This window comes from Toxorhynchites rutilus, chromosome 3 (assembly GCF_029784135.1).
Source record: "Toxorhynchites rutilus septentrionalis strain SRP chromosome 3, ASM2978413v1, whole genome shotgun sequence".
Lineage (NCBI taxonomy): Eukaryota > Metazoa > Arthropoda > Insecta > Diptera > Culicidae > Toxorhynchites > Toxorhynchites rutilus.
In genome coordinates this window covers 24,431,455-24,454,540 of record NC_073746.1, presented here as the reverse complement: position 1 = coordinate 24,454,540, position 23,086 = coordinate 24,431,455, and the positions used below count along the sequence as shown (strand labels likewise).

General features: G+C 39.8%; 1 protein-coding gene across 10 annotated transcripts in view; it reads left to right on the top strand.

The window, feature by feature from the left end:
• Positions 1 to 23,086, top strand: part of LOC129774253 (AP-1 complex subunit gamma-1-like) — a 69,738-nt gene that overhangs the window by 14,920 nt on the left and 31,732 nt on the right. For 8 of the 10 annotated variants that reach the window (XM_055777963.1, XM_055777970.1, XM_055777967.1 and 5 more), the window contains exon 2: positions 148 to 606. The exons of the other annotated variants lie outside the window; for them this stretch is intronic. In XM_055777963.1, the coding sequence (XP_055633938.1) occupies positions 587 to 606 (20 nt within the window). In that variant the 5' untranslated portion in view covers positions 148 to 586. The remainder of the gene's footprint in view (positions 1 to 147; positions 607 to 23,086) is intronic. 10 annotated transcript variants of the gene reach the window in all.

Sequence of the window (23,086 nt, the reverse complement as noted above, 5' to 3'; positions counted from 1 at the left end):
TGGTGAGGTGTTTCCTACAAATTCCGTTAGCATCGTCATTGTAACATTTACCGCATGCACATTCCCTATCTTCAGCTGGACTCAGTAGCCCATTACTCCCTCATAATGAATAATAAAGTTTATGAAAATTTCATAATTCATTTTCAGTGAATAATAGCGAGTGATTAACTAGCAGCAGTAGCGCGCGGTAACAGTGTGTAAATATAATCAACCTGTAGAGGGGAAGAAAAATCCACCTGTGTAGAAGCTAAGCATGCCCACGGAGCAAGTTGTGTAAGTGCTGCTTGGAGGTGAAATTACCACAAAATCTAATCACCGGCGCGTTAGGAAGTGGCCATCCCTTCACACTGTAGTGGCAATCATTCGCGTATTCTCCTCCAATAATCCCTCTCCATCAGTGTGTGTGTGTGTTCGTGTGCGTGCGTTTGTGTACATTTTGGGCTGCTGCTGTTGTCGGATAGTACATCTCCCCGGGTAGGTGTAAGGAACCACGGCGGCCAGAAGCACGTAGCTCGAGAGACGGACGAACCGCAGGAAGGAAAAAGCGCGCAGCAACGCCGACGAAAGGTGAAGGAGCGACGGGAAGATGAATGCCTCCGATCATGGGTAAGTGTCGCCACAAACATCGTGCTGTTGTCAATTGCCATCATCGCCCTGGGGGGAGAGAGACCCATGTATATAATATACATGGAAAGAAACGAAATTTTTATATTGTTCCCCACTTTCTCAATTGATTTGTTGTTTCGTTTGTATGTCGTTATTTGTGGGTTTTATTGAATGGGGGAGCGCCTTTTCATTACTCTTAATAGGAATTTGACCTTTCTTTTCAATTGCATTACAGATTCGAGTGAGAAAAAAAAATCGAGTACGATATGCTGGAATTAATCAATATTTCTCAAAATAAGATAGACGGTTTTTCGTAAAGCGCATTAGTTGAAGCCAATTGTATTTAAATCGCCAATAATAACGAGATTGAAAGATGTTCCTTTTCTTCACTTCAGGGGCACCAGCTTTCCTAAGGACCGTCTGAAGTGTACCACTTGCATTTTAAAATCAGTACTTAGTTGAGGTGCTTTTGTCAAACTCAAAAAGTTCCTTAGTTCCTGAGCTAATAAAATCTTCAAAAAAATATGAAAAAAATCGCCAAAGTAAAGTCACTTATAATAGTTTTATCGGCAGACGGTTTTGTACCATTTCTTCAAAACTACGTATGAATTCGAAACTTATTTATAAATACAAAAACGAAGACTGCGACAAAAAAAGTTGTCGTTGGCCTAGAACTCGAAGAGGCGATAACTTCGCAGACTTCACAGCCGTCGAAATTCGGATTCGTTACGGGATAAATTTCCAAATAAATGCCATGCCGGGAGTTTTTGTAACGATTTAAACTGCCGCGGCTAGGTCACGTAGCAAGTCGTATAGCTCTCGAAGATGGTTTCGGACATCCTGGAAGTCCTCGCCGGATAGATCTCTACGGGATACGAAGCGTCCGTTGTGAGATCTACTTCTAGCTCGAGATGGACCGCTTTCCTGCACACGAAGCGCGACGATGCACGAGTTTAAAGAAGATCACAATTAGTTTACACCGGAGACAGTGTTGGGGTTTTTTCGGACGACTCTTTGCAGTACGCGGGAATTGTTGGTGAGCGAGCTCCTGGAGCTTTGGATTCGAAGTCTACGGCCGGTAGCTTCCGCAGATGATGGAAACGCTCGGCAAGCTCTTTATAGCACAGCGTCTGCGTAGGTAGTGCAAGGGACTCGACCGTCCTGACGTCTTTTAGTGGATATCGCTTGCCTCCACTGATACCCGAAATCTTCACCTCTACCTGACGGGAACCTTCTTCCTCACGGCTAACGTTGCTTGTCCAGGTTAGGCAAAGACGCTTTTCCGTGCCTTCAACCTGTAGTACGTCGGCTATTCCCTTTTCGAGGAGTGTGACGGACAATCCTTCGTCGATGAAAGCTAGCGTCTCAAAACACCGTCCTTTGTTGAAGAGTCGCACCGGCAACATGCGAAACAGTGTTGAGCTCTGGACGTTGTGAGCATTCACACCTTCCGTTGCATCACTTCGCTGGCCTGCTCCGCCTCTTTGAGGTATTGGATGAGATGGATTGGTCGACGAACTGCCCGAATCGCCGTGCAGAAGCGGATGGTGTCGCATTTGACAACCTTGAACTCCACAGCGCGATGAGGACCGGCAGGGTTTTCTTCCGTGCTTCCCGAGGCAGATACGACACAAATAATAATTATGCACCACTTTCCAGCGGTCATCCCGGTCCATCTTTTTGAAGACGTCACAATCCTTCACTCGATGGTCTGGATTCCCGCAGACCAAACAGCTAATTGGCGAAGCTGCTTTTGGTGATTCCACCTTCGGGGCCTCGTCAGCTGTTGCGTCTGATGTAGCAGCATGGGCATTCACAAAACCTTTCAGCTTCTCCTCTCTCTTCTGCTTACTTCCCCTTGGATCCAACGTAAGAGTGACTTCAGCTGCTGCCGAGACCAGATTTGCCATGTACCGACCGAATACACGGAGGTCGACCGCCGCGAATTGTCGTTTGAACGCCACCCAGTCAAGCTTCAAATTTGCTGGCAGCTTATCCACAAGTTCTTGGAGCAGCACCGGGTTAGATAGATGTTGCACTTGTCCCGCCGCCTCCATATGTTCGCTGAAGTTCTGTACCGCCATGCCGAAAGCCGCGACCGTGCACAAATTATCCGCTTTTGGTGCTGGAACATCGCGGATCTTCTGGAGCAGCGCGTATATTATTTGTTCTGGCCGCCCGTACAGCATCTGCAGCGTATGTATCACTTGTGGCACTGATGTAGGTAATAATAAACGACTACGAACTGCCTCCGATGCGGCACCCTTCAGGCACTGTTGGAGACGACCAAGGTTTTCAACGTTACTGTAGCCGCATGCTTCCGTGGAGGTGTTAAAAGCACTGAAATACATGGGCCACTCTTCGGAATTGCCACTGAACAACGGTAAATTCTTCGGCATAGCATGTCGCGCTGCGATTTGACGAGGTGTAGGGGCTAGCTCGTCGATAATCGCAGCTGGTCCCATTTGTCCACCAAGAGGTCCCATTTGCCCACCCAGAGGGATTTGCGGGAGGTATGGATTAGGTTGCGGAAGCATCGATGGAAAGGAATAGGGGATGTAAGAGGGATATGCATTTATTGAACTGGCTACAGGATTCAGTGTTCCTACGCTACCGTAAGCATATTGCGAAGAGGCTACCTGACCTACTGGTGCGAAATTGTGTAAACTATTCGGTACCTGATATGGCTGACTCACGTGTCACGGTTGCATTGGATGACTTCCAATCTGTCCCACTGAGCTGATGTATGGTGGCAGGCACTGGGTGGAACTGGTAAAGCCTGTCACTGGATTGACCCAATTGATCGTGCTGACTGGCGTCGACGCCCCTGGTCCGTTTGCTCCTCTGCCAGGTTGAAAATCGTGGGAGAGGCTCCCTTGCCCACTTGCATACCCACTCGTTGTCGGTTGGCTTAGTTGCGAGTTTGATTGCATCGACATCGTAGGAGAGATTATCCAAGAAGGGAGAACAGATGTACCTCCGAACAATGACGTGACCGCAGGTGACGATGGTGTTGTTTGTGGAATAATTTTTGTATTTCCAGCAGCGGAATGCTGCGGTCTGGTTCTGGAAGACGTTGCTGAGACCGTCACCGTTCTCGCCGGCGCAGAAGTTAGCTCATTCTGGCTGACGGCGACCTGATCCAAGCGATGTAACCAATCTCCAAGACTACCAGCCATCACATCCCTGTTGGTTGCTCCACACCTCGCATTGATGATGTCGTACTGCGCTTTCCACATCTCTTTCTCCAACAGCAGCTTACATTGTTCCAACTGGATCGTCTGTTGCAGCTCAATTTCCCTTAGCAGGAATGCCTTCCGCTCTTCCAACAGTTTGAGGTTAAGCTGGGCGAGTTCCCCAATCGGCTTTGCTCCTTCGTCGAATCCGTTCGCGTTAGTTTGCCCGTGTGCAGGTTCGAGGCCAACCGAAACATTCGAATCAACACCGACGACGCTGTTAGCAGATTCGACGACGCATTTATGGCACATCCAATGTTCGTCCTTTCGCCCTTCATCGAAACCAGCACATCCGAAGTGTGACCATTTGCCGCATCCTTCGCATTGTACCATGTCATCGGCGTTGTTGGCGAGATCGAACATTTGGCAATCGAAACGATCCGTCTCCGGCATCCTGGTTTGCTACTTGCAACACGTTGCAACAAATCTTTGAGTTTGTTGGGGTTTTTTCGGACGACTCTTTGCAGCACGCGGGAATTGTTGGTGAGCGAGCTCAAAGCTATAATATAATATATTCACATAATGAATTCAGATATGATTTACAATAATTCATCTCGACTTACATTTGGTCTCCTTGTTTTGTATACAGCGAAGCTTACTACAGGATGACTTAAATTGATTTCTAATAACACTCGGATGGAACTCTACCTTTTTGTGGTTAGCAAAGATGTGTATGAGGAAAACATATGGGATTGTTATGACAGCTGTATTTCGACGGTTATCAGACGAACTGTCATGGAGCGATGCTGATGCTACTGAAATGCGCAGGGTGATATGAAGTGAACAGTGGCATGATTTGCCTCCTCAACAGACAGCGAATGCCCAAATGGGAGTTCTATGTTGCTCAGGAAGTTGATTGCAGCTGAACACATCGGCCTAATACGTTCTTTGTTTTCTTGCAGATCCTTGAAATTGAGAATAGGGATAGCCGTGGTGAGCTGTGACATGCAATTTGAAGACATTTGGAATCAACAATTTTTTTTCGAAAACCCCGATTTCCTTCACTCTCACCTTGGGTGATAAAAACAATCGAGGGGTTGTATCCGAGACACGACCGCCTAGGACTTAGGACTATGCAACCTTTTTTTTTAAATTGTTGGTTTATCACTTCGGATATTATTTGCGAATACGTCGAAATTTCATAAATAAATCTTTAGTAAAAAGTTCCGGGGACCCTGAAAAGGTTTAATGGCAGCTCCTCCTTAGAGAGGGGGGTGGAGTGTCTAACCATCATAGAATCATTTGTTGTACCCTTAAACCTCCATACACCTAATTTGGTTTCATTTGCTTGATTAATTCTCGAGTAATGCAGAAATTTGTGTTTCATTTGTAAACCTCCACATGCCAAATTCCGTTTCATTTGCCTGATTGATTGAAATTCGCCATATTTTACGTTTTTACTACCTGCGAGGTAAAACTGCAACGAAGGCGGCCGAAAAAATTCGTGTAGTTTATGGACCAGATATAGGAAAGATTCGCAAAGCACAGCGTTGGTTTGATCGATTTCGTTCTGATGTAGTGGCTGTCGAAGATACACTCCGTACTGGTAGACAAATCGTCGTGGAAACCGATAAAATCGTTGAAATCATCCAAGTAGACCGGCATGTGAGCACTTGCTCGATTGGCCAGGAACTGGATATAGACCATAAAACTGTTTGGAACCATTTGCAGAAGACTGGATTCCAAAAAAAGCTGGATGTATGGGTGCCACACGAGTTGACGCAAAAAAATCTTTTAGACCGAATCAGTGTCTGCGATGCACTGCTGAAACGGAACGAACTCGACCCATTTTTGAAGAAGATGGTGACTGGTGATGAAAAGTGGATCACGTACGACAACCTAAAGCGAAAAAAGTCGTGGTCGAAGCGCGGTGAGCCGGCCCAAACCATCACTAAGCCCGGATTGACGGCCAGGAAGGTTTTGCTGTGTGTTTTGTAGGATTGGAAGGGAATCATCCACTATGAGCTCCTCAACTATGGCCAGACCCTCAACTCGGTTCTCTACTGTGAGCAGCTTGACCGTTTGGAGCTGGCGATTGACCAGAAGCGACCAGAAATGATCAATAGGAATGGAGTTGTTTTCCACCAGGACAACGCTCGGCCTCACACATCTTTGATTACCCGCTAGAAACTACGGGAGCTCGGATGGGATGTCCTATTGCACCCACCGTATAGTCCGGACCTGACTCCAAGTGATTATCACCTCTTCCGGTCCATGCAAAACGCTCTTGGTGATACTAAGTTGGCCGCAAAAGAGGCTTGCGAAAACTGGCTGTCTGAGTTTTTCGCAAAAAAAGGGGGGGGGGATAGAGAGTTGCCTTCTAAATGGCAACAAGTTTGCGAACAAAATGACGCATATTTGACTTAAATTGGATAATTTTAAGTATATTAAATTTCGTCAAATTTCGATCAGAAATACGACATTTCTTTTTCCCCAACCCTATATAACAATCTATGAATATTTTGAAGAATTCAAGAATAATATATCTGATGCTAACACGGAAGCGGAAAATGCAGAAACAGAGCAGCAGATGGTGAACCTCAGTCAAAAACAATGAAATCACAGCAGGAATACGGAGATGTAGACGACGAATTTAAGCAGGATAATGAAGACGAAGATGGAGAAACATAGTTAGAAGAAGAAGATGGAGAACCTCAGTCGAAAAAAAGGAAATGGAAAATGCGGGCAGAAAATCAATATTGCAAAAGTGAAAGGACGTTAAAGGACAAGAAAAGGAATTATTGTCCCAACAAGACGTGTGAAAAGACCTTGTCACTGGAAAATGCGCTGCTACGTAAAGTTTCCTGAAGGTGTCCGAAAAGGGTTACTCAATAAGGTCACCGTACATTTTAATACATCATTCTTTATGAAAATTCCTTATTTGATGGAGGTAGCAGCAACGATATTCAATTTAATCCTGCTTCGCTCTCAGTACCACTGTTTATGTACAAAAAATTTTTTAAGCATTATCGTTGTATTACACTTGAGGCACATACCAGCACTTAAATTTTACTCAAAAACTAATTGAATAATACAGTAATCATAAAAAATAAAATTATGTACACATTGTTGCAAGTGATGAGAACCCAAACAACAAAAGGTCCAATGTACAGCTATGTTTTGCTTTGATATTTTTTGACACATTGGACTATAGTTTTGGCAGTCATGGTCAAGCGTCTGACTGGAATAGTGAAACACTCATAATAAGAAATCTGAGGTATGACGTTATGTTTGGTAGGATAATGACTTCTGAATGCAAACAGAATCATGCTGAATAGTTCCGTTCCAATCGTGTAATAATAAAAGTAAAATGACCAATGTACAGCTTGATTAATCAAAATGTTCAATGTGATATTTTACGCGTTTTAACCTTTTTTTTTCAATATATATTGGCTGTATGGTTAGTATTATAAAAAGTTTATAGGCACTTCTCACCTATAAGACCACAGAACGTGAAAAAAATAATTGTATTTGAAACAAATTCAAAAAACATTTTAAAAACTTTGCCTTTGTTTTTCTCGAGATGAGTGGTTTGTTACTTAGGACCTTTTCAAATGTTACGCGAAAATTCATTTATTGGAAGATATCGACAGACGTTCTTACATTTAATTGTTTAAGCTTACTAAACGTTTTAGGAACTACAGCTAAAGTACTAGTAGAGAATCTGATAACTTGTCTATATCTGGATTTTTTTCTGAAGATGACTGGAAAATATCAATGAATTTTTTTTCTGGTTCCAGAAGTAGGGGAAGTGGGGGCATAGTGGTCACCCTAAGGAATATGCCCATATCCAGCGTCCAAATACCACTCCAACTCCCGTTTTTCAAAGAATATTATAGTTCAACTCATTATTGTTCATGATAGCATTCGGCTTTTACTATAAAAAATCAAAATAGTACATTTATTATCAGAAAAAAAGGGGAAAAATCGAACTTTTTTTTGCTTGCAGGTAAAGTGGACAACTAGTGGAGTTCTTGTGTTTTCATTGTGTTGAGCAGGAGGCAGCATGCTGAAAAATATGTGCGCGTTAGTGCTGTGTTGATTATTTTATTTTGAAGGGGCAAAAAATAGTGCATGTGATTTCGAAACCATTAGATTTTTCAATTCTTCGAAAATGTTTTTGAGATGGTTTGGTGAAGTGAAGTTTTCTGGGAAGCCATTTTTATATCGCGTTTGTGGTAGTAAAGAGATCGTTTTTGTTGCACTTTCAATTCGTCGCATGTTCGGTTCTGTATAATAGTGCTCTCTCTCTCAGACACGGACATATTTCATCATGACGAACGGTTTGTTTGCCTTCGTCTAATACATCGAGTGCGGAGTTATTATGTCGTAGTGAGTGTATCACAATTGAAGGAATCACCGACACGGATGGGCTGAACATGCAGCAATGCCAGCTAAGTTTTCTTTTACCATATACACATACAGCTTTTTTCATACTAAATTGTATACATTTCTAAAGAGTTGGAATGTTGATTTGTTTAAATACACTTCTCACATCATAGTAAACATTCCTTGAACTTGCATGTTTATAATTTGACAATCTATTGACGCTGCTCTCTCTCATGAACTCATAAACAGATCGGATGCTACAGAAGTTAACTTCTCCTTGCTCGCTGATGATGCGAGATAGTGATGGTGTTTTTCCACTCACCGATGTAGCAATCTCGGTGTCGGTGCTATTCCGGAAACGATTGTTAGAACGATCCCGGAAAGCAAAGTTCAAAGCAAATAATATGAATATAAAAATCTTAAAACCCAAAAATCTAATAATCTAAAAAATCTAAAAATCTAGAAATCTAGAGAGCAAAAATCTAAAAATTGAAAATATAGAAATCTAAAAACCCAAAAAATTTGAAAACTGAAATTCTAAAAATCTAAATATCCAAAAATCTAAAAATCTTATTATAAAAATCTAAAAATGTAGAAATCTGAAAATTTAATAAACCTTTTCTTTTTCCACAGCTATCAACGTGACGGTAATCGGAAGGCTGAAGTTCATTTATAACATTTAGTATCATATTTTTCTAGTAATAGTAATGCAGTCAACTCTGCCTAACGCGATGTTCTGTATCTCGATATTTGCCCTAACTCGACGGATTTCATGGCACATTCGATTGATTTTACAAGCATTTTTCTCTCCATAACTCGATACCTCCCTAACTCGACGGTCCCTCGGATATCGAGTTAAAGAGGGTTGACTGTAGTACTAGTAATAGTAATAGTAATAGTAATAGTAATAGTAATAGTAATAGTAATAGTAATAGTAATAGTAATAGTAATAGTAATAGTAATAGTAATAGTAATAGTAATAGTAATAGTAATAGTAATAGTAATAGTAATAGTAATAGTAATAGTAATAGTAATAGTAATAGTAATAGTAATAGTAATAGTAATAGTAATAGTAATAGTAATAGTAATAGTAATAGTAATAGTAATAGTAATAGTAATAGTAATAGTAATAGTAATAGTAATAGTAATAGTAATAGTAATAGTAATAGTAATAGTAATAGTTATAGTAATAGTAATAGTAATAGTAATAATAACTTGCGCCAGTAACACCGGCTGAGTGTATCCTATGGCTCACCTTCCCTACTAACACATTCCTAAATTCCCGAGGCATTTATGAGAGGTCGTAGAGTTCTCTGCATCTCTCTTAAGTAAATGTCGAACTAACATTCCTCCCCTTTCCTCAGCAGTTGCAAGGACGTGGCCAGCACAATTCTTAACTGTTGGAGAAAGCATGCCTTCATCTAAGAGATATTACCAATCATCAGCAACGGATGTGGGCTAGTTTTTGACTTAACAGTTCTGAATTCGTACCACCTACGATATTGTGCAACTTGCTCAATGCTGATGCTAATGCTAATGCTAATGCAGGTAAAGTGGACAACTAGTGGGTGGCAAAGTGGTCACTCGCACATATCAAGCTAAATGGGACAGATTTATGTGTTTTGTTGTTCAAATCATACTTGATATAGTAGGTACATGTATGAAATAAGCTTGGCCTATTCACCTAGAGCCTCAATTTGATCTTTCTCATGCATACAAAAATGTAGTAAGAAACACATAACGTTCCGCATAATAAGGCTTCGTTTAGTTGGAGTGGCATATTTTTCCAGGGTCAATGCCACAAAAGAAACCTCTTCAAGAGCAGAATGTGACGAGGTATATCAGCTTTAGTAAACAGAACCCTGTAAGTGAATAATACCTATGACCACTTTGCCCCCAAACATCAAAGTAATTTCTATGCTAAATAATCGCTGAGATTAAACAAAATATCTGTTCACCTCTCCTAGAATATGTGAACAGTCGTCTAAACTGATGATTTGTCCAATATTTCATATTGAATCTACTAAATTTCACGTGAAATTCCTTAAATACCATGCGCACAGAACTACGGCCCAATGGCTATCGAAAAAGCAATTTTTGTTTATATTTATATTTCGACATGCGACAGCTCTACTGAAGTACAGGGTGAGTCAAAAGTCATTAAATTCTTCAGATATAAGGTGACTATCAATACGGCATCTATAGTAAATAGTTATACTACCAAACAAGCAGGTGATCACTGTGCCCCCCCCATGACCAATTTGCCCCCACTACCCATAAGGCTGAAAAACTGGCCTCACAGTAAGCATAAAACGAGATTTTTTTTTGTTCAAACTTTAATTTGACATAACAGGAAAATCTGTTTTTGTGCGATTCCTCATTTGTGCGAACCCTTTTGTGTGATTTTATTATTAGATTGCAACTTGAATCACACAAACCAATCATACAAATAATAACAGGATCGCACAAAAACAGGTTTGCCTATACAATAAAATTATCCAATAAGAACAGGACTTCTTTGAGCAAAAGGCAAATGATTCCATGAAAGATGAACAACGATTTTAACCGAATATGCAGAATGCGTTGAATAGATGATTCACACATTCAAATATACGTTCAAAGCACCAGTGCATTTCTGACGAAATATCGCATTTGGAATTTTAGAAACATTTTAGGGGTCCAAATAACTCATAATTTAAATTCAATGTTTTTTTTTTGAGTCGTTATTATCCACTGAATTCAGTCAAAGAAAAGTGATAATGAAGTAATTTCTCTGTGTCGTAATACCAGTAAAGTAGAGATTTGAGTTCAGCGTTTTATTATGTTTCCCCTGAGTTAAATGAGAAATGTTTCTGATAGGTCGTCGTGAGTGCTGTGAACAGGCAGTCCGGGAGACCGTGCGCTCACCATTAAGATGGTACACCGTCTCACACTCCTGTCGGCTTCGTTAATAGAAATGTTATTCCGGAACGATTTTAATAGATTAAATGCTAAACACAAACGCTCCGTTCGAGCATGATATGATGCAAGGGCGAATCAGTAGCGGAAATTGAACCCGCCTCATCAAATCGTGGCAAACCAATTAGCGTCGATTATCTAGTCCCGCGCGTATACAAATTTACTGTCGCGCATAACGGTCCCCCTTCCCTTCGTTTGAACCCTGTCTCCCCGACGCGGTCCACTCGCTCATGAGTCTGGGCAGGTTCAGGCTAAATATGGGTTCCATGTTTCATGCTCGCGTGTGTGTTGTCATCGCTCGGAACCAGTTGACTTCTCAGCTGTTGTTGCTGACGACGACTGCGCTTCAACAACGCAGAAGTAAACCGTTGAACAAGAGAGCATAAAAAACTCAGCGCTCTCATATGCACTTTGTTTTCAACGACAACAAAGTTTTTCCATCGGAAAGGAGTGACTGTGTGCAGAAAAAAAAGCGACATCCGCTTTTTGTGCCACTTGACGCGGGCCACTGTTTGCGGGCCCATCGAGGAAATGTTCCACTTACTGATGTGTGCCAAGCTCAGGGAGCGCTTGCTTTTTGAGCGAGGGAAAAAGAGGACATAACACAAAATAGTCCCCGATGGCAATTTCCATAATCAAAGCTGAGTGACATTTGACATCCAACACCACGACCTAGGCTTGTGATTGCAACGAACGGCAAGGATCTGAAGGTGAAATATGGTTACGAGAGTGCTTTGTGCTGCACGTGAAATCAAGGTGTGTATATCAGGATTGTGGGTTTATCATCGCGGTTACATCTTCTGGGTGTCATCATGTCGTGCGGTCGACTAAAGGAAGCACCTGCTGACCGAGAATACAGAAATTCCTGCTCCGGTATCATCTAATCAAAAATGTATTTCAGGGGCCTGTGTTTTATCTTTCCATGTAGAGTGAAGCACTTTTACTATAAACACACTTTTGGTTGTTGGTATCTGCTCTGTTGATGTTTTAATTTTCATCCATACTTCGTACGACGAAATCCTTTCTATCGATTGGGTGGCAGCAAGCATGCAGGAGACGCTCATGCTAAATGCGAAATTCATACGATGCTATGCAAAGCTGCTAAGTTTTAGTCAATGACGACAAGCCCAGGACGAAAGTCAAAGGGTGTCAGATTAAAACCGTTATCCGTCGCTATTTCAGTTGGAGCTGGAGTGTGTGGTCTAGTCTGTGTCTGATTCAACCGCTGTCAGACATAGGCGGAGACTGAACCCTGATGCTCGGCTCGGCTCGGTTCATTTCTGAGGGGGTAACGTGTTTGGATGTGATCCTATTTCAAAAAGGCCTTAATTCCAGTGCTCAGAATGCGTTTTGTCGTGTGGGGTTTTCGGTCTGGCTTCAAGAGAGCCGACTAATGGAACACTATTCAAAGTCTTTAATGCATATTAAATGGCGGTCCAATAGTTTGTGCTATATGGATTATCAGAAGGGCTGGGAGGGAGGTCCCGGCGAAAGCGGCGTCCGACAGCAAAAAAAATGCATCTGATTCTTGGATATTGCTCTGTGCGACTATTGCCACGGGCTGCCACAGATCGAATCGGGGAAGCGGAACTTTGCATAATTAATCAAGTTTGAACTCGGTCGGGGAGGATTTATTCACGCTGCTTGGTTCGTTTTCACCAGACCGGGCTGAACTTTCTCGCACTGGAATGGTCCCAACCACTTTGTCTATAAATTTGCGCCGGATACTCGTTTTCCCAAATGGCAGTTACTCATGGTATACTTATTGGGATTCCACTACATACTTTCAGACGAAGGAAACTCGCAAAATAAGAGACCATCATTTTTCCCACACCCCCACAAATCGTGTTTTTATCTGCAAATAGTCCGAAAGCGTGCTTCTTGAGCTGCTGCTGTCCTCACGATTTTATTTGAAGAGATAATGCGATCGGGGGTCGCACTCTGTTTACAACAGAGCCCAGAGGAGTCACGATACCGGTTCGAGGCTGTTCCACACCACACAGCTTTCCACCACAAGCGTTGTAAATAAGTATCTCTCCTCTCTACATCTCTACCTCCCTGGGCTTTGGGTGTCGTAAATCTTCTTATACGGAGCTGCTATATGTAGTCTAGCATGTGGTGGCGGCTACTCCAGCAAACAAAGCAGAATTTTCTCCGATAACACTATACTATAGCGACAATCCGCCGGTCCTGATTTACGGTTTTCCTGTGAAAGCCCCATGTGGACGCACCGAATATCGGCTGAATAAATATTGATCCTAGCCCGGGTTCACTTACTTATGGTAAGCTTTCAATGTTGAGTGTGAATAAATTTTACTCTTTTGATCCTGATACATATTTTTTCGAACAGGGAAGCTCCATGTTTACACCAATTCTCTTTCTGGGAACTAATTAATTTGGAAGAGGACCCAAAACATTGAAATGATTAGTTCTTAACATTTCGCAAGGCTAGCTAAGGCTTAACTCTGTTTGCACTGTATAAGAGCACATTCTAGGCCAAACAGTTTGAATAAATTAGTTTCCAAATTACTGATTCATTGTACTAAGCTTGTTGCTGTTTCTGTGCATTGTCAAGAATATATAGCTGTATAGTATTTGTACGAGTTTTCTTTCCGAAGATTACATAGATGATTATTCCTGCTCGATTTTTGAACTATTTTCAACCGTTTTGGTCAATCCGATGCTGGCTTTGAACTAATCCACTAATCTCTGGAGAAAGGTCGCCTTGTTCTGTTGAATACTATCTACGACCATTCAGTCCGCTACTTGGTAGATTCTCAACAATAAAATCCTTATCTTACAAAGGTATCTGTTTTCGATATGGATGTACTCAGCATTTAAATGTACAATGAACGCTAGTTTGGCGTTGGCAGAAAATATTTGATCTTCGAAAAAATTCGTGTGCTGAAAGATGGAATGTAGAAATAAAAGTATTTTTTCCAAAAGCTTTAAAATATTGTATGTACGGAAGCAGACATCTCTTTCTCTCAGACCGAACGTCAGCTTGGTATTGTACCCAAAAAAAAAGTTCAAACGATGTCAACGGGGATCGAACCAGGGCCGGCTTGGAATGCAGGGCTGCCGCTGGTGCTGTCGCCAAAATGCGTGATAACATCACACCTCATTATAAAATGAAGTTGGAAAGCGTTTTCTAAGAGTAAAAAGAAGAGCATAAACGTGAATCTATTTTTTTTCGGTCTGGGTCGTGTATTTGGAAAAATATGCAAAAAGCTTTGATGCGTGCTTATTTGCAATTGTCTCTTGTTTCGCTCGCTCACATTGCTCTTGTATTGCTATTGCATATATATTATACAAATGCTATACCAGTATGGAAGAGTCTCTCACTCTGACATAGTTCGAATATCATTACGTTAAAAGTTTTCATGAATCGAACTATTTTTTGATGTCTTCATATGAGCGGAACTGTTGATCAGCCAGACCATCTGCCATAGGACGAGACAGGTAATAATCAGACGGCGCAATAACTGACCAATTTGGTAGTAATTCTTTCCATTTGATTGCTTCCAAATTGGTTTTAACGGATAAGACAAAGTGAGGCCGAGCGTTGCCATGCTGTAGAATCACTTTTTCGTGCTATTATGCTAATTTTGTGCAGTGCGCCGTCATATTCGAAGCAAAGCAAATATGAAGATTACCACACTGTAGGGGGTAGTTTTCTGAGGTTAAGTTCTCGTATTTATAAGCTGAAAACCAACTGAACAAATCGCTTACATTTTGCGTGTAAAAGACTTCGCCTCGCTATTTTTCTGAAAACCCCGAACCCCCCGAACTTGCAACCCAAAACAGAGCTTAACTGTCTCCGATTTCTTTTCCCTTCATATAATCGAATCCTGTATATAATCGAGTGAAAAACAATTATTTATTTTTCATACATATAATTATTGTTTTATGAATGTAAAAGTAGAATTTTCGATGATTTTTTTCCCTCAAAAAAAATAAAAAATATCCAAAATCTCTCAGGAGGTGATAGAAGATCATATTTGATGAAAAAAAAATCATTCTGCGCATATGGTCGAATTTCAACAATGACAAAGTTATGAAACTTCTTCATTGTTCCGGGATCTGTTAGCCTTGATCTGGCTCTACTTTAAAAAGTACGCTACGCAGGACGATTCTGTTGCTTCCGTTCGAAAAGAAGAGAAAATTTAATACAGGTTGAAGTTGTGAAACATCTGAATTGGCGGATTTGAATAACATTTTGGACGTGAAAAACTTAAAAGATGGTGGTTTTGATGGCGTTATTATTAATTTTATCCCAAAAATTCATAGGGGGTCTCCGTAGCCACATTGGTAGCGCGTTCGCTTAGTAAGCGATCGATCGTGAGTTCAAAACTCAGGGCCCTCATTGACCATCTTTGTGTTGTTACAGAATAACTACGTCCACGCAACAATCATCAGCGATGGAGATCGATCCACGGTCGAAATAAGATCGATTCATCCATACAACTGCTCTGCTCTGCAAGAAACATCGGGCTGCTATTCTATTAATATCTCAACAATGATCATATCAACTGTCTCCGCTCTCCGGTCTAACTGGACAATGGAAGAACAGAACGAATACTCTTACGCCTAAATGGCTCCTGGAAATGTAATGTACCATATACAATGGTATAGAAGGAATACTATAACGCCAAAAAAATGGCAACTGTGTAATGTGCTATTTAAAGATATGATAAACATGTGACATGTACACTATTAAAATTCGGCTCTGTTACAGCTGAAATGCTAATGAGCCTGAAATAAACGAAGGGGATGAAAAAAAATTCATAATAAATTCAATTGTTCTATTATCCAAATGAAAGCTTTCGAATCGCTCTACATCGCTCGTTCTTTGACACTTCTATCATTTTTAATTTTGCTGCAATCTATATATATAAAAAATGGAGTGATGTCTGTCCGTCTGTTTCTCTGTCGTCTGATTCTTATGGACTTGGAAACTACTGAACCGATCGCCGTGAAAACTTGTATGTAGTGGTTTTAGGGGTCGGGGAAGTTCTTATGATGGTTCGAAACCCCCTCCCCCTCTCTAAGGGGCTGCCGAACAAATGAAACACAATTTTCTGCATAATTCGAGATTCATTCAAGCAAACGAAACCAAATTTGGCATGTGGAGGTTTAAGAGTGCAATAAATGCTTCTATGGTGGTTAGACACTCCTCCTCCCTTTCTAAGGAGGGCTGCCATACAAACGAAACATAAATTTCTGCAAAATTCGAAAACTAATCAAGCAAATGGAACCAAATTTGGCATGTGAAGGTTTTAAGGAGCACGAAACGTTTCTATGGTGAATAGACACACCTCACCCCTCTCTAAGGGAGGGTTGCCATAAAAATGAAGCATAAATTGCTGCATAACTCAAGAACTAATCAAGCGAACGGAACCAAATTTCGTATATGGAGGTTCAGTGGGCAATAAATGTTTCTATGGTGGTTTGACACTCTTCCCACCCCTCCATAAGGCAGCATAATTCGAGAATCAATCATGCAAACGGAACCAAATTCAGCATGTGGAAGTTTCAGAGGGCACGAAATGTTTCTATCGTGGTTCGACGCTTCTCCACCCTCTCTAAGGGAGTTGGAGGAGGTTTGTATAACTCGAGAGCTAATCAAGCAAATTGAATAATGAAGAGTTTTGGTAGAAGTACTAGGAATTTCATAGTAAAAGGCAATTTTAAAGGGTCGATTAGAAGATCAATCAATGAACAGTGATTGAACCCATGAACATGCGCTTAGTAAGAAAATGTGAATATTTGAAGGCATTAATAACAAAAAATTGATTTTGGGCAGAACAAAGTTTGCCGGGTCAGCTAGTATCGTTATGAACAATTTCCTGTTAAGAGTATAATTAAAATCTTCAAAAAATCTTGGTTTTAGTATACTGTACTTATAATAGACAAATAAATTTAACCTTAACGTTGAAATGTTACATTTTTTCTTGAAATGTCGTTTTTTAATAATTTTTTTTTGTTTCAAACTGTATACAATCGAGTCCAATATTGCATATAATTGAGTCTGTTTATAATCGAGTCCGACCTGTACATATAATCTCATTGCTCGAGAAACGCGTATCCTATATATACAACAAAGATATTCCCACGTACGCATAAAGACGCGTCCATATCACCCCAATCTGGTAAAGCCGAATAAGTTTGGACGTGCCGCCCGGGCTTGTCGACGTGCCGAAACCCGATTCGAATCATGCCGAATCTACCCGCAACAAGTCGGTCAGAGAAAGTAGAACCAAAACAAAACGAAGTAAATTCGCGTTGATGGCATTGTGCTTCGTGTGTTCGTGACGGCTTCGTGCACCCGATGGAACTTCGGCTTCGTGCATCCGACGGGGCGTCCACATTACATAACAAACCGAATATGCCGCCTGGTACAGCCCGATCGGCATCATTCGGCATAATGTGGACGCGCCTTAACTCATCATCATCATCATTGGCTGATCAGATTTGAGTCGTCTATATATCGTTGTGTTTGTCTCCACCCAAATTAAAATGGTAGAATACTTTGGAGAATATCTAAAGATGAATAGAAAAATTCGAAAAATCGACTACGAGTCATATATTCTGTAATGAAAAGTGAGATCGAAAAAAACGATTCCGCATTTGTTCTGCAAATTAATAGTTTAACCAATTGGAGTAATTTCTTTCAGTTGGAATCGACTTTGGCGATATTGAGATTCATGTGCTGCTATTGGGAAAACTATAATGGATTCTCAGTTGAAACATGCACATCGAAAAGCGTTTCATTTATTTAGTAATTGGGATTCGAAAGCGTCTTCTGTTCTCGATCGCGAATGTACGAAAAACAAAATATTGGAAGAAACCTCAAAACACAACTGTTTGGTGAGACAAAATTCGCCGGGTCAGCTAGTAATTTATAAAAATGGCTTATTTTCTAAAATAATTCAACTGTACTTAAATTAAAATTGAAGTGCCTTTAAGAAGTTAATTATTCTACGACTTGAAATGACGTCTAGAATCAAATCACATTGTTAGAATACATTTAACTCTTGCAGATACTGGATATGAGAGATGGTAGTTTCTTTCTTGCAAAATTGTTTGTGTTAACAAATTCACTAAAAGTTGGCCTTTGAGAAACTTTCAACTACTGCGGAGATACTGTCCAGACGTCTGTATTGTGATGTTTTCAGACGTATAACAGTGTGATTAGAAGAAAGCCTCGGATGTTCTACAACAAGGTTCATACGAAAATCCGCGAAGGTTCACTAATTTGGCTAAAAAAAATTGTGATTTTGATGTGAAAAACGAAGAGTGTGGAAAATAGCAAGAAAACCGAAAATTTTGTCAGGAAGTCATTATTCCATCGGATTGTGACCGCTAGGAAAATCGTAGGTAATTCCAAGGAAACTATCAACATCGGTTGCACGGCCAAATCGCTATGGATGGAAAACAGTTCTCTGTGTTTGATCGGTTCAGAAAAGTTTGTTCCACTTGGATTTGCGGATTTAACCCAAGGCAGACCACTATTTCACGAATGTACATAGCCGCAGAAGCAATTTTCGCGACGACCTTTTCGTTTGTTGAAACACTGCAGGACGTGATTCATCATGCCATCGTGCCTCTATGTCGGATTGTGCGATTTTTTTTGCGATCAAATTTGCACCGTGGTGTGTGGTACTTTTGATCTAGAACAGGGATTCTCGAAGCAAAATACTTCTTTTCTAAAATGAATCGACACCATCGAACCCTGTATCCGAATTACTTAAAAAAAATTGTTCTTATCTTATTTATACAAAATGCTTACCAATTCAAAAACTTTGCGGCTGGTTAAGTGAGTAAACTTGACATCATCAAAAAATACACATAAAATTTAGTAAACATCAAGTGTAGTTAATAATTATTAATACAAATTACAACAAGAATACTTCCTACTAAAATATTAGTCATACTTATAACAAATTGGCTCATGTAACAATACTTATACAGTACCTTGAAAATTTCGAGCAAGAAATGGTGTTAACCCATATTATGCCAAGCGGTCGGAAACTCGAACAGCAAATTTGATAGTTTTTCATGGCTTTGAAAAGCAACCATATGGTATGGTTTTGGCATCAAATGTTAGCTTAGTTTTTTAGCTACCACTTACTGTCAATTTAATATTCAATTTTGTAGAACTTTATTGGGCGAAAAATCGATTTAAAGCAACTATGTGCTAATAAAAGCAAAAATATGTAAACTTTTCGACAGTATTACTTTGATAAAAGAACACACATTGGGATGTAGGAACAAAAAAATGGATTGAACCTCCTACAGGATGAAAAATGTAGGTTTTGGTCTATGTTTCGTTTGGAGATTTCTCGATTTTTTGTCATTTTCCGGAAAACTGAAAAACGGAAAAAAATCTTTAAAATTACGCCAATGGCTTTCGTTAAAAAAATAATTTTTATAGCTTGTTCGTTAATGGGTTAATTAATCGATTTTGAGACTTTGTCAACCCCCAATATCAGTTTTCGTTTATGTCAACCCCTGGAAACCGACAACGACCCCAAGGGGTCGATATCGACCACTTGTGAATTCCTGATCTAGAACACATTATCAACCTTTCGACGTGATTTCGAACTTCGCGCCGGGAAAAATAAGGGTAAGCCTTGAAAAGGCAATTTGAAAATTTTAAAGTTAATACAGTCTTAAGAATGGCTGTTAACTGCTCGCTTGCTGGAGCGCTACTCTTATAGGAATTGAAAATGACGACTTTTTATACTCTCGTTCGGTACAATTTTTTTTGTCGTTGAGAAATGTGGTTAACACGTTGGGTGCCACGGTTTTATAGCTACTCTATGGGAATTTTTAAACGTATTGAGCCATCGTTTCTTATTGTAGTGGAAGGTATTTTTTCGAAAAGGAATGCTTATATTAGTTACCTTTATTATCTTATGTTATTCTGTCAGTCACCGGTGACTGACGCAGCCTGAGTAAAAACTCGGTGTCAATCATCGGTGACTGACGTGGCAGTCAAAAATTAATCAACAAAACATAATGGTTTCTGAGCATTTTTGAATAAGTGTGCATGGGTGCGATTGATATGTCCAATCCGAAGAAGGATTAGGTCTCTTCATCGGTTTTACCACGAAAGGGTAAAGGATTTATGGAATCAGCCAACTGTTCTGAGATCAGAGGAATCTAAATTTCCTAGATTGGCAGTCTTCATTGACTTATTGACTTCAATAGGCTAAGCCCCTATTACAAGAAATCTTGACGCTTGGTAATCTTTCTTAATGTAGAATTGGAAAAAATCCAATATAATGATTTCCTCCAAAACTACAAGACGTTCTTCGGTATATTTTCCGAAAAGCTGATCGTCTAGAGTCGAGCATCTTGTTGGACTCTAACAAGGTCATTGACCAGCGATTATTGTGCTACAAGAGGCTCAGTTATGACCTTGGGGCAATTGGTGGGTTGTTTTGATCTTTAATCAGGAGATTATGTTCGTTTTTTAATTTTTTACTACTTAGTATGTTAGCATGAGAATGATTTCTTCGACAAATTTGATCCAGTTGTTGTGTTTGGTACTACGTTATGTGCTCTTTTTTGCTAGCTTTGTTTGGGGAGTACTGATTACTCATGTCAATTGACCAATCAGAACGTGCAATTTTTTATCAGACAATATTTGACATTTTTCCTAATGGCCAATAGTATCAACAAATTTCATTTTCTTCATTTGAATTGGTTCGTAGGAATATTTCCAATCGATTGATGCAAACATCTCTGGTACCGTAAAATGAGGGCAAATTGATCACGATTTTCAGAAAAATGTGAATACAGTAGAACCCCGATTATCCGCGGTGAGGATTATTCGCGACAGCGAGTTACGTAGTAAATCAATCAGCCTTCCCGGAATTCGTCAGTGAGTGGTAAGTCCATTTTTTTTTTGGCCACTGGTGTACACGATCTTATAGATGGGTAGTTTGATGATTTCTGTATTGATGAAACATAGTTTTCATGCTGAAACATCTTTTTTCGTGTTTTTAGGCCCTTATTGCATTATCCGCGATTTTCGTTATTCGCGATGAGCTTGTTCGACTATAATCGGATAATCGGGGTTCTACTGTATCTTCTGCTGTATTTTTTGGGTAAAATTTATACACAATTATTTTTAAAAGTAGTACTGATGCTAAGGTCATAAAACGTTATGGAAAGTTTTGTTTAAAACAATCCTTAAGCATTAATTTGGCGAAATTTTAGCGAAAAACTCTAAAACGTAGCTTCGGGGAAGATTTGAATCTATGTTTTTCATGGTTTTTTAGTGTGATGTGCACAAAAATGTATAGAAAAACATTGATTTCTTCACCTACGGTCATTTGATCGATAATTCAGGGGTTTAGGGATACAAAAAGCTTATTTAATCCACCTCAAAGTGTGGTCATACCTTTCGTTCTTCTTGGATGGCACTAACGTTCCAGTGGAACTTTTGCCTTCTCAACGTAGCATTACTTGCGTCATTTTTATTGGCAGTACTTGATTGAGATTTATATGCCGAAAAACACGCCTTGAATGTACTTGTACGTGACCATAGTGCACAGTGCAATTTTCTTTGAAGAAAAATCCCCTGGCTAGAACGGGAATCGAACCCGAAACCCCGGCATGCACTGTAATACCTGTTTCCCTAATACCTTTCCATAACTTGATTTAAAAACTGAACTGCAGGTAATTCGGAGACCATTCAGGCTATCCTAACATGGCCAAAACCCCTTGGAATGGTCACTTATGAGCTAGTTTTAACGAACCAAGATTTCCACCATTTAGATTCCTATTCTACGCGTCATACCTAAAACCCAGTGATCCAACACCTCAACCCCTGCGTTAAAAAGAATTTTGTAAACCTGTTATGGAGAAGTAGATGAGGACAATTCTTTCGAAGATGTTAAAACAAATATTGATAATTAAAAATTTATAAAAATAAAAATAAAAAAAATTATAAAAATAGTTCTTGTTGCTAATTGTTTTTCAAGATTACGGCTTAACAGAACGCACATGTTCAAAATGTTTTGGAGTTTTTTCTAAGTTGTACAACTAGCGAGAAAATGGCTGATTGAAATTTCGAACCTTCTACCCTTAATCATCCCTTGAATAATGTGGCTAAAGTTTTAAGTCTATTGTGAAAAAATACGTACGTTTTTTCCCATTTTATTTAGGCTCATTAGCATTTTAGCTGTAACAGAGCCGGGTTTTAATCATGTACATATTTCATGTTTATGGTTTCTATAAATTGTAAATTACACAGTAGCCATTTTAGACGGGTATATTCATGGATATATTCATATTCAACATCGGGCTATTGTGATATTAATAACTCAATCAATATTACAACAGCCCGTTTTTTTTTTCTTGTTGTAAGCAGAGTTGCGTGGACGTAATTATTCTATAACAACACAAAGATGGTCAGAAGGATGACCATGACCTTGAGGACCTTGAGGGCCTTGTAAAAAAAACGCACTGGAACTGATAACTTATTTGGTAAAAACCGAAATTACATTCCGAATGACCTAATCTAAATCAAATGTATAATACTGATATTTCTCATTCCTATTTCCAAGACGCATTCATTGAATATCCTCCCAAAGCCATTAGTGGCAAGAAACGTATCATCATCCTCGTTCATGAGTATCTCATTTATTATTCTCAATATAATTATGAGTTCCTGGAAAAGGCTTTTGGATAATAAATCATCTTGAATTTTTAAATCGGGTTTGTTTGATTGTTTTCTTGGCATATAAAGCTGCCTTCGTGTCTTAATGATTTATATCGGTTGCGTATCAGATGAACAAGAAATGTGTGAACAAGTAGCAAATGTCGACGAATCAGTTTATCAATTCATTAAGTGCATCAGCTGTATGGGAATGGATAATCATTTTGCGTTATTCTTTTAACATACTTTATTAATAATTGTTCAATTATTTTGAGAATCGAGT